The 14089-nt window shown below is 40.2% G+C and overlaps 2 protein-coding genes across 3 annotated transcripts in view; one reads left to right on the forward strand and one right to left on the reverse strand.

The window, feature by feature from the left end:
• slc26a11 (solute carrier family 26 member 11) overlaps positions 1 to 6990 on the reverse strand; it is a 9948-nt gene extending 2958 nt beyond the window's left edge. The window contains exons 1-10 of one of the 2 annotated variants that reach the window (XM_032524860.1): positions 6860 to 6990; positions 6015 to 6222; positions 5657 to 5891; positions 4455 to 4647; positions 3768 to 3853; positions 2869 to 3085; positions 2410 to 2588; positions 2195 to 2267; positions 1765 to 1876; positions 1560 to 1615 (exon numbers count right to left, since the gene is read on the reverse strand). In XM_032524860.1, the coding sequence (XP_032380751.1) occupies positions 1560 to 1615; positions 1765 to 1876; positions 2195 to 2267; positions 2410 to 2588; positions 2869 to 3085; positions 3768 to 3853; positions 4455 to 4647; positions 5657 to 5860 (1120 nt within the window). In that variant the 5' untranslated portion in view covers positions 5861 to 5891; positions 6015 to 6222; positions 6860 to 6990. The remainder of the gene's footprint in view (positions 1 to 1559; positions 1616 to 1764; positions 1877 to 2194; positions 2268 to 2409; positions 2589 to 2868; positions 3086 to 3767; positions 3854 to 4454; positions 4648 to 5656; positions 5892 to 6014; positions 6223 to 6859) is intronic. The other variant, XM_032524866.1, reaches the window with a different exon arrangement.
• A 78-nt stretch (positions 6991 to 7068) lies between these two features.
• On the forward strand, positions 7069 to 13998 carry sgsh (N-sulfoglucosamine sulfohydrolase (sulfamidase)). The gene is made up of 9 exons (XM_032524877.1): positions 7069 to 7391; positions 8007 to 8167; positions 8270 to 8375; positions 8486 to 8853; positions 9232 to 9313; positions 9424 to 9627; positions 11570 to 11736; positions 11852 to 12069; positions 12766 to 13998. The coding sequence occupies exons 1-9, from the start codon at positions 7313 to 7315 to the stop codon at positions 12947 to 12949; spliced, it is 1569 nt and encodes a 522-aa protein (XP_032380768.1). The 5' UTR covers positions 7069 to 7312; the 3' UTR covers positions 12950 to 13998.
• The last annotated feature ends 91 nt before the right edge of the window (positions 13999 to 14089 follow it).

The following is a 14089-nucleotide window of genomic DNA, read 5'->3' on the forward strand; positions in this document are numbered from 1 at the left end:
GAGAGAGAGAGAGAGAAGTGAAAGTCATATAAATAAGATATATTTCTTTGTTGTTGTTCCAGACACATATTTAAAATTCAAAAGTAAATAACAAAAATCTTTGGGTTTTTGTTGCCAAGAAAAAGGTTAATGTTAAAGTCACAAACCCCCTCAAAAAGCACATTTTACCAATGTAATGTTACATTGAACCAAAGAAGTAAACAAAAAAAAGAATTGAGGTTTTTAACAGACTACTGTTGTAATGTTTTTGAGCATGACCACAGAAAACAATCCTTCTGCTCTTCGCTGATTAATAAGCCATTGATCACAAAGTCCGGTTGATGTGCATGTTAATGGTTTAACTTCAAAGGTGCGGTTTCATAATCTGTTTAAGATTAATGTTGTTTAAGATAAGTGTTGTCTCATTCTCTTCAACACTTCTACCTCGGAACTCCATGACAACACACGTCTACAGAGGAAAGAGAGACAGCAGGAAAAGGAAGCTAAGAAACAAGAGTGTTCATAATAGATAATAACAGGGGCCAGCAACCGTGAGTAACTTACTAGCAACTTGTTTGTTTTATTTGGATCCCCATTAGCTTCAGCATTCACTAAAAGCTATTCTTCCTGGGGTCCTACAATCTTTCCTTGACAATACTCATAACATTTCATTACACACACATACATACATTTGAAAAACAAATCATAAGTAAATCTAGAAAAATTAGCAAGTGTGCAAAAGAGTTTTTTGGAAATGTTGACGTGACCTCTCTTATCTACATGTCATATGACTGCTTTCACAGCCATTGGTTATTTTCAGTAGTATGATTGACTTTTTCCCCATCCACATTTAGCAAAGACCAAAAATAACACTTCCTGAGCAGGCTCTGTAGATAATGGCAGGCTTAATACTGGTGTGGCACACTGATTAACAAGAATTTTTTTGTTGTTGTTGATAATTCATTGTGGCTTTTTCCCTTTATTAGATAGATTGTGACAGTGGATAAACAGGAAAGGTGAGAAAGAGCGAGAGAGGGGGAAGGGGGGGATGACACGCAGCAAAAGGCCGCAGGTTGGACTCAAACGGGCCGCTGCAGAGGACTCAGCCTACATGGGGCGCAAGCTCTTACTGGGTGAGCTAGAGTTCGCACCTGACAAGAACATTTTAAATGGCACTTCAAAAAGGCTGCCGACCCCTGAATTATAACATAGAAAGCCACAATATGCCGTCTCACTGGAAGGCGTGGCCCCCTTGTGGTGAACTTTGGCATAGAGCTTACAAAATAAATTTACACCAAACGCAAGAACTGAGGCCCTTATAAAGCAATATAAATATGCTGACTATTCAAAATATCCAAAATGAAACCACGTAATGTGACTACACATTGCTGGGCATCACAATAGCACAAAGGCAAAAAAAAAAACGTTATATGCAATGTTATTTCATTTAAAATTTCAAAAGGGTTTTGTGGCTCACAGTGTTTTCTTTACTGTGTGATATGGGTCCAAATGGCTCTTTGAGTCGTAAAGGTTGCCAACCCCTAACATAGACCATAAAATTGGAAAGTGTCAGAACTCACTGGTGATGATTCCTCCAGCTGGAGTGCAAACACCAGTCTGAGAGTTTACTGCCGTCCTGGATGTGAGCAGAAAACATTATGCTGTAAATATTAAACAACTGACATTTCTCTAGTGTTGTCTCACTCACTCACACACACTCTCACTCACAAACACTCTCTCTCTGTTCTCACGGACGCACGGACGCACGCACGCACGCACACACACCTTCCGAAGCTGCCAGTGACAGGATAGGCTGACACAAAGGAGCCCATGATATTGGTCACACCAATTGCCAGCAGCTCCTGGTTGGCATCAATTCTGTAGTCGTTCTGACTGGCTGAGGACAAACAGGAAGTTAAAATCAGACACCCATTCTTTAACTGCCTTCATTATCTAATTATGGTTTTTTTGGGGGGCTTTTTTATTAGATAGAGTAGAGAGAGGGATGACACGAAGCAGGTCGGATTCAAACCCGGGCCACTGCCTACACGTGCGTACACTCTACCAGGTGAGCTAGAGGATTGCTCATGATCATGTGTGTCTGAACAACATCTTATGGAAATCCATTTGATAATTGTTGAGATATTTTAGTCTGGGCCAACTGAAAGACAGACATTGCCATCTCTACGCTGCTAGTGTAGCTAAAAACACTTACCAAAAGCTTTGGCAATTGCAATGCTCTCCAACAAACCCATGAACGGAATTACCGCAAGCCCTCCTCCAAAGCCCTGCACAAAACACAGAAAGGACAACTGGCTAGTCAGCTGCTCTTCTGGTGAACTGGAAAGAAGGGAAGTTAAAGTTGCAACTTTAACAAAAAAGATTCACTGCCCTCCCCCCAGTTGCTGGCCTTGTCACTGTGCTCCTTACCTCTACAATCTGTCCAAAGGAGACGACGGTGCCGTTAGCTGTGGTGTCTGAGGTGGGTGGGGGCCTGATCGGCGGGAGGCCCTGGGAAGTTTCCCCAGTGACTGTAAACACGGGATGGCCGTAAGCATTCCAAGAAAATGCCACCAAGGATGCAGCCATGACCACCAGAGCGTTACGCACTGACCAAGAAAGAGAAGACATGAAGAAATTGGAGGAAAGTTTTAGAAAAGTAAAACATAGTGCAGACACACTGTAAAATGTTAAACACAATCAATCACGAAAGATAAAGACATCTGCATCCTGGAATAACGTAAATTCATAGCAAGTGAAATTAAAAAAATGCTAATTAATTTGCCTTAATCCTAAATTATATTTTATGTGAAGGACGTACACACACACACACACACACACACACACACACACACACACACACACACACACACACACACACGTACTGACTGGTAGCAACTGTCCACACTAGTTTCCTGGCGACTCTGGAGCAGGTGGGAGCGTCGTCAGAGCCCAGACTCGTCTTCATAAAAAACAACATGACCAGCAGAGCGAGACAAAGCAGCCCCAGTACCACATCACCTATCCTGGCTTCTGGGATCTTGTAGAAGGTGTAGTAGACTTCCAGGACAAACTCGTGGGGAATGCCCTGAAGTCCTAGTATATTCTAGAAACAGAAAATACACGACCATCTTCATGAGCACCATGAAAGGGCAGAGAGTCAGGGGACTCCTCTGAACAGAGCCATACTACCAAATGTAATTTGTAATTTATTTAATACAACTTCTTAAAGCATTTTTATTGTCTGCATTGTTCTTGACTTAATGGACCTGACAAAACTACTAATAAAAATAATGTTTCTAAATGAAATCAAACATACGTACAGTATCTTTGACATTTCTGTTCATGAGTACAGGAGCTGGTAACTGGTGGTGTTCAAAAAACATCTAAAAAACTGGTTCATAACACATCAGACATGTCGGCATTAATAAGAAAATGTATTTTCACTCAACCCAACCGTGCTGCAACTTGTGTCTCAATTGTGTTTATGTGTAGTATCTTTTTATTTTATTTTTTTATTTTTATTTTCCCTAATGTCTGTATTATATTTGTACACTGTATTTATTAACGTATTGTAAAGAGTTTTATCTGTTTTACTACTTTTTTATTTGTATTGTTGACTGTAATTTTCTTGTTGTTGTTGTTTTTTAGGGAGACAATTTTAAGATCTGTCCAGGGACAACGGATGAAAAATAGCCTTTTGCTTAAATTTGTGGATGTGCTGTATGTGTGGTTTATGTTGCTGTGTTTGATTGAGAGTCCAGTGAGTGCATGTATTTAACTCTCACCTTGACCTGGCCAAAGCCAATGGTTATCGCAGCAGCACAAGTGAAACCTTTTATTACAGGGAAAGAGATGAAGTCTAGCAGGAAACCTGCAGAAGACAAGCAAAGCAATGAACAATTTACAGTCATGACACTGACCTTGAACCCCTCCCCCCCCCAAAAAAAGAAGCATGGTTGAAAATCTACAGACTTCACAGAATTTGGGAGGGATTAAAGGTCCCATGACATGGTGCTCTTGGATGTTTTTATATAGAATTTAGTGGTCCCCTAATACCATATCTTGGTGCAGAATTACAGCCACATAAGCCAGTCCAACAGTGAGCTTTCCTTAGTATGTACCATTTCTGAGTCTGTAGCTTTTGCTCATTTGAAAGCCATGATGTCTCTCTCTCATGGATGAGCCAAATTCTCTGGGCGGGCAAAGCAGAGAAAGGGGAGGTAACCTTACCCCTCTGTTCCCCGACATGTATCTCTCTCCCCTCTTTTCTAAACAACTCATTTCTAACATCGTAATGTTTTCAAATCAGGTTTTGATACAGAGCTCAACTTAAATTTTACATATGCCAAAATATAATTGCTATTAAGTGAAAACAATATGTCACACTTTTTGTATGTTTGTCCACTTGGCTCGCAAGTTTCAACTAAATTAAGAATACCCCCAAAACTGGTGTCCCCTGACCCGTCTCTTACCTAATCTCAGTAATGCCATTAGGGCCTGGATGACTCCACAGAGGAGGCTGAGCAGCACGGCTTGGTGCGGCTCCCCCCCCACCACGGAGAAGCACAGGAGGGACATGATGGCAGTGGGACCCAGTGTCACGTCCTTAGAGGTCCCCAGGAGGGTGTAGATGAACCCACCCATGAAAGCAGAGTAGAGTCCGTACTGAGGAGAGAAAGGCTTTTAGATTGATTCATTACAGTCCCTTTCTCCACTCAACAACACTATAGCTAAAGCTTTTTTCATATTTGTCTGATGAAGGTGGAAAGTTTCTCTGTGCCCACCGTAAATCTGAGTTTATAATTTTGTGACATAACTACATTGGAAGGTTCAATATGCAAATTAAACAAGTGTGATGTGGAAATGTGAATCTTTAGTGCACACTCACTGAGAAAGGACTTTTCAGGGAAGTAGGAGGCCTTGTGTCCAGCAGTTAAACTTTTGAAACTTTTAAAACCCATTTTCATACTGTACTCATAGAGTCAGAGTTTTTCCAATGATAGGAAGGAACAAATGTAATTGTAAGAGTATTGTAGATGTCTTAAAACGTATGTAGAAGGGATCTGTACTCTTTATTATATTCTAGTGAATTGATTTCTCATTTGGTCAATAAAATGTCTGAAAATAGGGGAAAATGACCCTCAATATTTCTTGTAGATTACTTGTTTTGTCCAACTATCTGTTCACAACCCACAGATATTAAATTTGCGGAACAAAAATCTTCTCAAAAGTTTGAGAAAATGTGTGGCATTTTTGCTTGAAAATCAAACAACAAAGACAAACAAAAAGAAATGTTCTCCTTAATGGTCATGAATCATAAATAAATGCTAAAGTAGCCTACTTCCTTGTTTACTGCAATTAATAAAATGCCGAGGAGGAGAAAACAGCATCTGTCTTCACAGAAATCATTTTTTGAGTGTTTGATAGTAATTTATTTGTGCTTAAGAAAGTATTTTTATAGTTTGTGGCTATTTCTTTGTACTATTTTGTTTTTTTAAATAGTGTAAAATCTCATCTCAAGCTCATAGACCCAATCTCATGTCTCCTGTCAAATATAGAATATAAAATACTGGATCAAGTTAATTTTAACAACTTGATGATTGAAAACAGCCTAGCTGGAGAGAGTTAAATCTAAATGGAAGTTGAATCCACAGAAAACCCAGCTACGATTCACCTGAACCGGAAGGCCGGCTACTTCAGCATAAGCCAGCGCCTGCGGTACAGTCGTCAACCCGACGGTGAGGCCTGCGAGTAGGTCCATCTGAAGCCACTTCAGCTTGTACCTGGGTAGCCAGGAGAGGATGGGAAGCCAGGCTTTGAGGGTGTTGAAGGAGCAGCAGCCCCAAGCCGACAATCGACCCAGCAGAGGCCGGTCCATCGCACAAGGATCACGGGTCAGGAAGGAGAACCTGGAGGAGAGGATGACGACAACAAAAAGGATGAAAAGACAGCATCAAGTGCACAAAGGGAAAGGTGACGTTTTACATATTCAAATGCATGAGTAGGCTGATTACAGAATAAAAGCCACTTACAAAAAGTGTTTAAGTTTCCTCCTCTGCTTTAAATGTCACTCAGCAGCTTTTTGGGAGGTGCTGCTTGGTTTCTCTGGTTTTGCGCACAGCATTCAGGGAAACACAACAAAGATGTGCTCTGTGTGCATGCAGTTTGTCTGTGTTCTTCTGGAAAAACATGTAGCATATTAAAGAAAGCGGATGCCATGTCGTTGGTGCATTCTGTGATCTGTGTGTCATAGTAAAAAAAAACTAGCTTGTAAACTGCCAGGTCAGACATTCAGAGTGTCTTTCTGTGTCCCTCTACCTAAACACGCTTTTAGGTTGTTAGGTTTTATGATGGTCATATGACAGGCAAGTGTGCTGCATACCTTTTTTCTCCACAATCATCTACAAGCCATTAAACAAAGAAATAATCCCACACATATTCCTCTGTGTTATTTGAGTTTACCAGTAGCTTCATTTTACAGTGTAATGTTTTATATATCTCCCATTGTGTCCTATAATGTGTTTATGTTATGTAGGCTATAATAGTTTACTAGAACAGATTGAACATGAATGATTTAAATTTGATAGCGGCGTGACTGGAACAATACACATTAGATGAAGATAAAATAGAAGAGATTTAAATAGAACTGAAAAACAAAACAACAGAACTTAATAGAACAGAAAAAATAACACACTACACAGTTGTTATGTAGGGATTGTACTATATTTTGGAAACCCCTCGAAAACGAGATGATGATCTCAAGTGGCTTATCCTAATAAACAAATATGAACTTTAAAAGAATAGAAAAGAGCAAACAATCCAATATCATAGAATAAAATAGAAAAATAAGACAACAGAATATAATAGAAATTCTTACTAAATCTCTCTCTCTTCATCTTTTTTATTCACTGGTTCAGCTGTGATTTTTCGCTCTTTCTCTGTTATCCATGGATGTGTCAATGCGTTGTTGCTATTTTTTAAAACCACTTCCCAAAATGACATTTCGCTAATGAAGCCCGAGACAGTTCCTGTTTTCTATCCTCACGTGACCATGTTCATGTGACCACAGTTGGGCGGGGCTTAAGTTGTTTGAGGAAGACATGAAAACAAGTCCAACATGGTCCAAAACGTCAGGCGCACGGCTCTACTTGTCACGTTATGTAGGCCTACTTTAGGTAATCATTGGTATGACTGAATTAGTTTTATATATTTAATGTAATTGTTTTGACTCATATTAAATGTTTACAAGCTAAACCAGAAATAATTTTGAGACTAAGTTGGCGAGATCTACGTGAAACAGTCAAAATAACTTATCATCCTCATCACGATCATGCTGCTTGAGTTTTTTCTCATTTTGGCATCATGTTGCATCGGGGAGTCAAAGAGAAGAAATGTCCTTCTAATAATTGGTGAGTAAACTTTTACATTTATAAGTCGTTCTAGTTTTAGAGACTTCAAATATCTTTTGAACTGGAAGAATTACAGTGCTGAAATATCAGGTACACCTATCTGAAACTAATACACTCTAATACAACAGTCCTGCAATAAATCCTATTGCATTATACAGAGAGGGGACCTTATTATAATCTACCCTCACTGATATGGATGGGGGGGGATAAAATAACAGAAACACCTGATGATGTACACTATTGTTCATACTAATTATTTGGACAAGTCTATCACAGCCTACACATGCTTCTATGTATTCCATTTAAGGGAAATCTTACACTCTACAATGACAACAGTGTGCCTTCAACCTTGTAGCAACAGATTGTTTCAACATGAGCATGCCACCGAGCACAAAGCCTGGTTCATATATGGTTGTTTCAACCATATGTGGTGTGGAAGAACTTGCCTGCACATGGCTCTACGGTCAACCCAATGAAACACCTTTAGGATAAACTGAAACACTGACAGTGTTGTCCAACATCAGTGGGTGACATCATGAGTGCTCTTGTGGCTGAATAAGAGCAAATCCCATGCAGTGTAGAGCTAATACTGATGTGTCTTTTTCCCTCTTCCAGCTGATGATGCAGGTTTTGAGACGGAGGTGTATAACAACTCTGTGGTCCACACCCCCCACCTGCGCGCTCTGGCCCAGCGTAGCCTGGTGTTTAACAACGCCTTCACCTCTGTCAGCAGTTGCTCCCCCAGTCGCTCCACCATCCTCACCGGCCTGCCACAAGTAAAAACACACGCATGCACACACACACACATATATATATATATTGATGCCTCTCATTTTTGCATGAAGGCACAGTATTTAGATTATTTTGATGTGTTTCAGCACCAGAACGGCATGTACGGGCTTCATCAGGGTGTTCACAACTTCAACTCGTTTGACGGAGTACAAAGTCTGCCGCTGCTCCTCAGCCAAGCCAACGTGCACACAGGTAAGTAACACAGAGACGTCTAAGTCACTCACACAAACACACACAAACACACACACACACACACACACCGTTTCTCCAACTCTATCTTTTTTCTTTTCTCACTCCCACAGGTATAATTGGGAAGAAGCATGTAGGTCCTGGATCTGTATACCCTTTTGATTTTGCCTACACAGAAGAGAACAACTCTGTCCTCCAGGTGGGGAGGAACATCACCCGTATCAAACTCCTGGTACGAAAGTTTTTCCAGACCCATAACGAAGAAGCCTTTGAACGTAGGCGAAAGAAAGACGAGAATAAAGAAAATATGAAAGATGAAGAGAAGCCGTTTTTCCTTTACGTTGCCTTCCATGACACCCACCGATGTGGACACTCGCAGCCCCAATATGGAGCTTTCTGTGAGAAGTTTGGGAATGGTGAAATGGGGATGGGTAGAATACCTGACTGGACACCAGAATATTACACACCAGAACAAGTAAAGGTCAGTGACATACAGATGTAATGTTTTCAAATCCCACTCTCATTGGGAAAACAAGGATTATAAACTGTCAAACTGGTTTAATTTGGATTACTGGTCTCATGCGATTTTTTTCACCTTTAAAAAAACAAAATATTTATAATTTCTTGTATTATAACATTATAATTTCTACAGCAGTACATTTGAAAGCATATTTTTTGTGGCTGCTCATGATGTACCATTAACATGTACATTTTTCTTTTCACTTCATGGTCACATTTCTACAACAAAATTACAAATTCTTGAGATTTTGTCTCATTGATAATTGTAATGAAATACAGTATATCTAAAAGACACAGAGACTTAAGTTTGATGAACCTGTCCTCATCTCGTGTACTTCAGGTTCCTCCTTTTGTGCCGGACACACCTGCGGCACGAGCTGACTTGGCTGCACAGTACACCACGGTTAGCAGGCTGGACCAAGGTAGGTTTAAAACCCCTACCCATAAAAGGCCCAAAGGCCCAAAGAAAGAGGACAGAGAGAAGTTATTTTTGTGAAACGCTAAGCTATGATGGTGTGGATTTCCTCTGCAGGTATCGGTTTGGTTCTTCAGGAGCTCAGGGACGCTGGTTATGAGAATGACACTCTGGTCATCTACAGCTCCGATAACGGCATCCCCTTCCCGAACGGCAGAACCAACCTGTATCGCTCGGGGACAGCAGAGCCCATGCTGGTGTCCTCTCCAGAGCACAGGGAGCGATGGGGAGAGACCAGCCAGGCCTACGTCAGCCTGCTTGGTAAGATATGGATGTAATGAAGTATAGACCATAAGGTCTGTCACTTGTCAAGTCAGCCACTTGCTGTGAGCACAGTGTCCATAACGAGTTTTGTTCCAGTTTAGTGCTCACACCAGTTGCTAACATCCTCTTTTGGTTTGTGACTTCTTAAAACAGGGTACCCGCAGGGATCTTAAAAGTCTTTCAAATGTTTTAAACATAATATTTAAAAATAAGACCGTAAAAGCCTTTAATTCCTTTAGAAAGTCTTACATTTCATTCACAAAGGTCTAACATTTGTATTGTCCTTTCATAAGGTCAAATACCTCCTTCATTGTTTCATCAATTGTCACAAAGCATGCATGCATACATGTATTGAGTGCTGCAATTAAATATTGTATTAAGTTCAAGTACTTGGTAAACCATTCTTTTTATTGCCTAAAATCCTTCCATTATATCATACAAACTTTTGCCAGTTTGTTCATGAAGTTGGTATTAAATTTCTTTCTAAAAGCTATGAAAATTGTCTGAAAAAGTCTTAACTTTAACTTGTGGGAACCTGGGAGTACCTTATAAAACAAAGAAATTATGGCCTTAGCTAGGGCTGGGCAATATATCAATATTATATCGATATTGCGATATGAGACTAGATATTGTCTTAGATTTTGGATATTTCATAATATGGTAACTGGTGTCTTTTCCTGGTTTTAAAGGTTGCATTACAGTAAAGTCATTTTCTGAACTTACCAGACTGTTCTAGCTGTTGTATATATGTATTAATTACCTCTACCCACTAAGTCATTATATCATTTATGGGGAATATTTATCAAAAATCTGCGTAAATAACATTTAGTCAACCATACATCGTCGCAATATTGACATCGAGGTATTTGGTCAAGAATATCGTGACATTTGATTTTCTCTACATCACCCATCCCTAGCCTTAGCGAGACATGAGTTCAATTCAATTTTATTTATAGTATCAATTCATAACAAGACTTATCTCAAGACACTATACAGATAGACCACACTCCAGAATTTACAAGGACCCAACAGTTCTAGTAGTCTCCTCCAGAGCAAGCAACAGTGCGACAGTGGCGAGGAAAAACTTCCTTTTAGGCAGAAACCTCGGTCAGACCCAGGCTCTTGGTAGGCGGTGTCTGACGGGCCGGTTGGGGTTAGAATGAAGAGTGGCAATAACAAAAATAGAAAAAATTAGTAGCTTGTAGCAGTTCTTTGTAGTAGTTCATGGCATAGCAGGACGCTGTGCGGCATTACAAGGCACAGCAGGACATAGCAGGACGTAGCAGGGCACTGCAGTGTAGAAGTTGTGAGCAGTTCTACCAAAAAGAGTGACTTTTCTGATTTTTTTTTTCCAGGGTTTTGTAGGCCGCACAGGTTTTGGTCAGTAAAAAAAATTCTCTAGTCATCTTGTAACCACTCAGATTTATCTTGGGACCCCTCAGTGTGTTCCCAGGTCGGGAACCACTGGCTTACACAAATGAACAAGCAGTGCAGTCAATGTGTTTATCTGATGTGCTACATCAGCCACCAGAGGGAGCCTAAACAATTGTGCATTAGCAGCAGATTTCAGATAAAACAAGAAACTGAAAATGATCTCCTGAGAGGGTAATAATTAAATGTAATCATGAAAATACCATCAATTAAACAATAGAAATAACAGTTGTGATATAAATGCCTGCAGATTTTATTCATCTGAAACATTCAAAACCTCCAAACTTGGAGATATGTGGTTTTCAATGGACAGTGACATGTAAATATGTTTACAGTATGAATTAATAGCAACACTGTACTAATTATTAGTAAAGTATTTTAGATTTTCTATAATTATTATTACATGAATACTAACATTAAATTGAAATGTATCAACTCAGATATTACTGTAGTTTGCCTTTTTTCTCACTGTCTTTTCTCTTCTTCTCCCTCTCTCTTTTTTTGGCAGACATCACTCCCACCATTCTGGAATGGTTCTCTGTTCCCTATCCGTCCTACAGCCTCCCCGGCAGCCCCACCACCCTGGTTCACCTCACCGGTCGCTCCTTACTGCCTGCGCTGGTCACTGAGCCCGGCAGCTGGCACACCGTCTACGCCAGCCAGTCCCTTCACGAGGTCTGTGAGCACTGTTGCGTTTTCTTGTCTTCCAGATGGGATGTCATGGTCCCTGTCACTAATAGAAAGAGTCAAACAATGGGCCTTGACTGCTGTACTGTCATTTTGATTTCAGGTAACAATGTACTACCCAACCCGCTCCGTCCACCAGGGGGCGTACCACCTTCTCCACAACCTACACTATCGTATGCCCTTCCCCATCGACCAGGACCTGTATGTGTCACCCACCTTCCAGGACCTGCTGAACCGCACGAAGCTGAGTGAGCCCACACACTGGTTCAAAAGCCTGGAGCAGTATTACTACAGAGGGCGCTGGGAGCTGTTCGACTCCAGGTCTGTTACAAATCATGTTGCTCCATCATGTTTTCAGCCAAGCAGAAGATAAATATCAGTCCCATTTGAGCTTAGAGATCGACGTCCAAAGCAGAGTGATCACATTATTTGACCTTGATTGGTGGATGACACAAGTTCTTCTGAATGATATAAGGTGCACCATCCACTGTTCAGTGTGATTAGGCATAGGTAAATGGTCAGAAACTGACAGAATAATGGATAGAAAATGTTCTAAAACTAAACCAATATGAATTTCGATAAGAGGAAATGGGTACGTTTCTCCTGCAATGAACAAAAAACCTGCAACGTACAGTTTATGTTTACTAAAAAGAAGGAAAAAGAGGAAAGCAGCTAAAGCATCCCCTTCTGTGTTGATGGTCTGACAAATTCTAATATTGTCAATCCATTTTTCATTTATATTGTCAATATATTAAATTTTCAAATAAACCATTTTAATGAAACACTATAGGGCTTCCTTTGCTTCACTGGGACCAAAAAAAAAGAGCACGAGCATGTTCTTTGTGGTGAAGAGAAACATCATTCAGACCTTCATTCTGGGATTTAAAACACTAAAGCTTTATTTTTCCTTCAATTGTTTTTTTTTATTGGGAACACAAGAACCTCAGTATAAGACAACCCAATCTTGTTCTATCTGTTTATGATGTTTAAATTTGAAAAAATGCTTCACCAACACAGGACGGACCCACTGGAAACGAGGAACCTGGTATCAGACCCAAACTACAGCGCCGTGCTGGAGAGCCTGAGGCAGAGTCTGCAGAAGTGGCAGTGGGAGACGGGTGACCCTTGGGTTTGTGGACCTGACTATGTCCTGGAGGACAAACTAGAGCCACACTGCAGACCACTCTACAATGGACTCTGATGGACACTACTGGTACTTCTACTCATCTTGATTGACACGGTGTCCACGCACATTAACACATTCTTCTTATAACATTCATATGTAGTTTTATTTTTGTATGTCAATGCTACTTTTTAATCAAAAAAATAAACTCAACTTGAATTGCCTTAATTCCTAACATTGTTTATGATAAAGTATCATTCTTCTTCTTTATGTAACCAGATAATTTGGTTATTCAAGTCAATGAACCTTCTTATCTGGCTCTATACATTTAAGGTACATTTTCTCATCATCCAGACCCCTCATAACTTAATATATATAGTTAATTGAACAAATGTAGATGCATCCCTCTTTGTATTTTGTCTCCATCACTGTTGTTCTGCTGCTGATCTGCTAATACACAGGCGGGGGAGTTCATGACGTATGACCGGTGAGGTCGGCAAATCAATTGGGAAAGGGTGTGTATCGATTACTCAGAGCTCCACTTTGAAAGGAGACTGATACTCAATCCTTTCCTGTGGAAATCTGTTGGGAATACAACATGGGTTAGTCAGTTATTCACTCATGTTTATTGATCTGCTTTTTTTTTATTAACTAATCTGTCCATTTTTACTCATATTGTGGTCTTCTGAAGCCATGCTCAGTGATTCGGACCTTTTGATGCATGCACTGGGTAAGCACGGACCCAAGTTATTATGCACTTTGTGTGTGATTTCCAGACACATTGGTCTGACCATTTTTTTCAACTGACTTTTTACTTGTGTCTGAAATCATGCGTGTGAACACAAAGAAAGCAGCAGGGCCATTTGGTATCAATGGTTCTCATACTCTGTGCTGACCAACTAGTGCTGGTGCTCCCATTCATATTCAACCTGTCCCTGTCTGTCATACCCTGGACAAATGCTTCGAAAGGTCTACCATAATTCCTGTAAAACATTTATTGAGTGATTCTACAAATGAACCAGTCAGACTTTTTTAAGTTGTTGAAATGTATTGATGCTTTTAGACATTCAGGAGATTGTAAAAATCAGTTTGTCAAATGAACGAGACATAAAAAGTCCTTGCTCATTAACTAACTTGGACATCTTTCAGTTTTGATCACTTATTTATTACTACTTTTACAAGCTCAGAGCAGGGATGACGTCCCTATACATCTTAACC

This window comes from Etheostoma spectabile, chromosome 2 (genome assembly GCF_008692095.1).
Source record: "Etheostoma spectabile isolate EspeVRDwgs_2016 chromosome 2, UIUC_Espe_1.0, whole genome shotgun sequence".
NCBI classification, from domain to species: domain Eukaryota; kingdom Metazoa; phylum Chordata; class Actinopteri; order Perciformes; family Percidae; genus Etheostoma; species Etheostoma spectabile.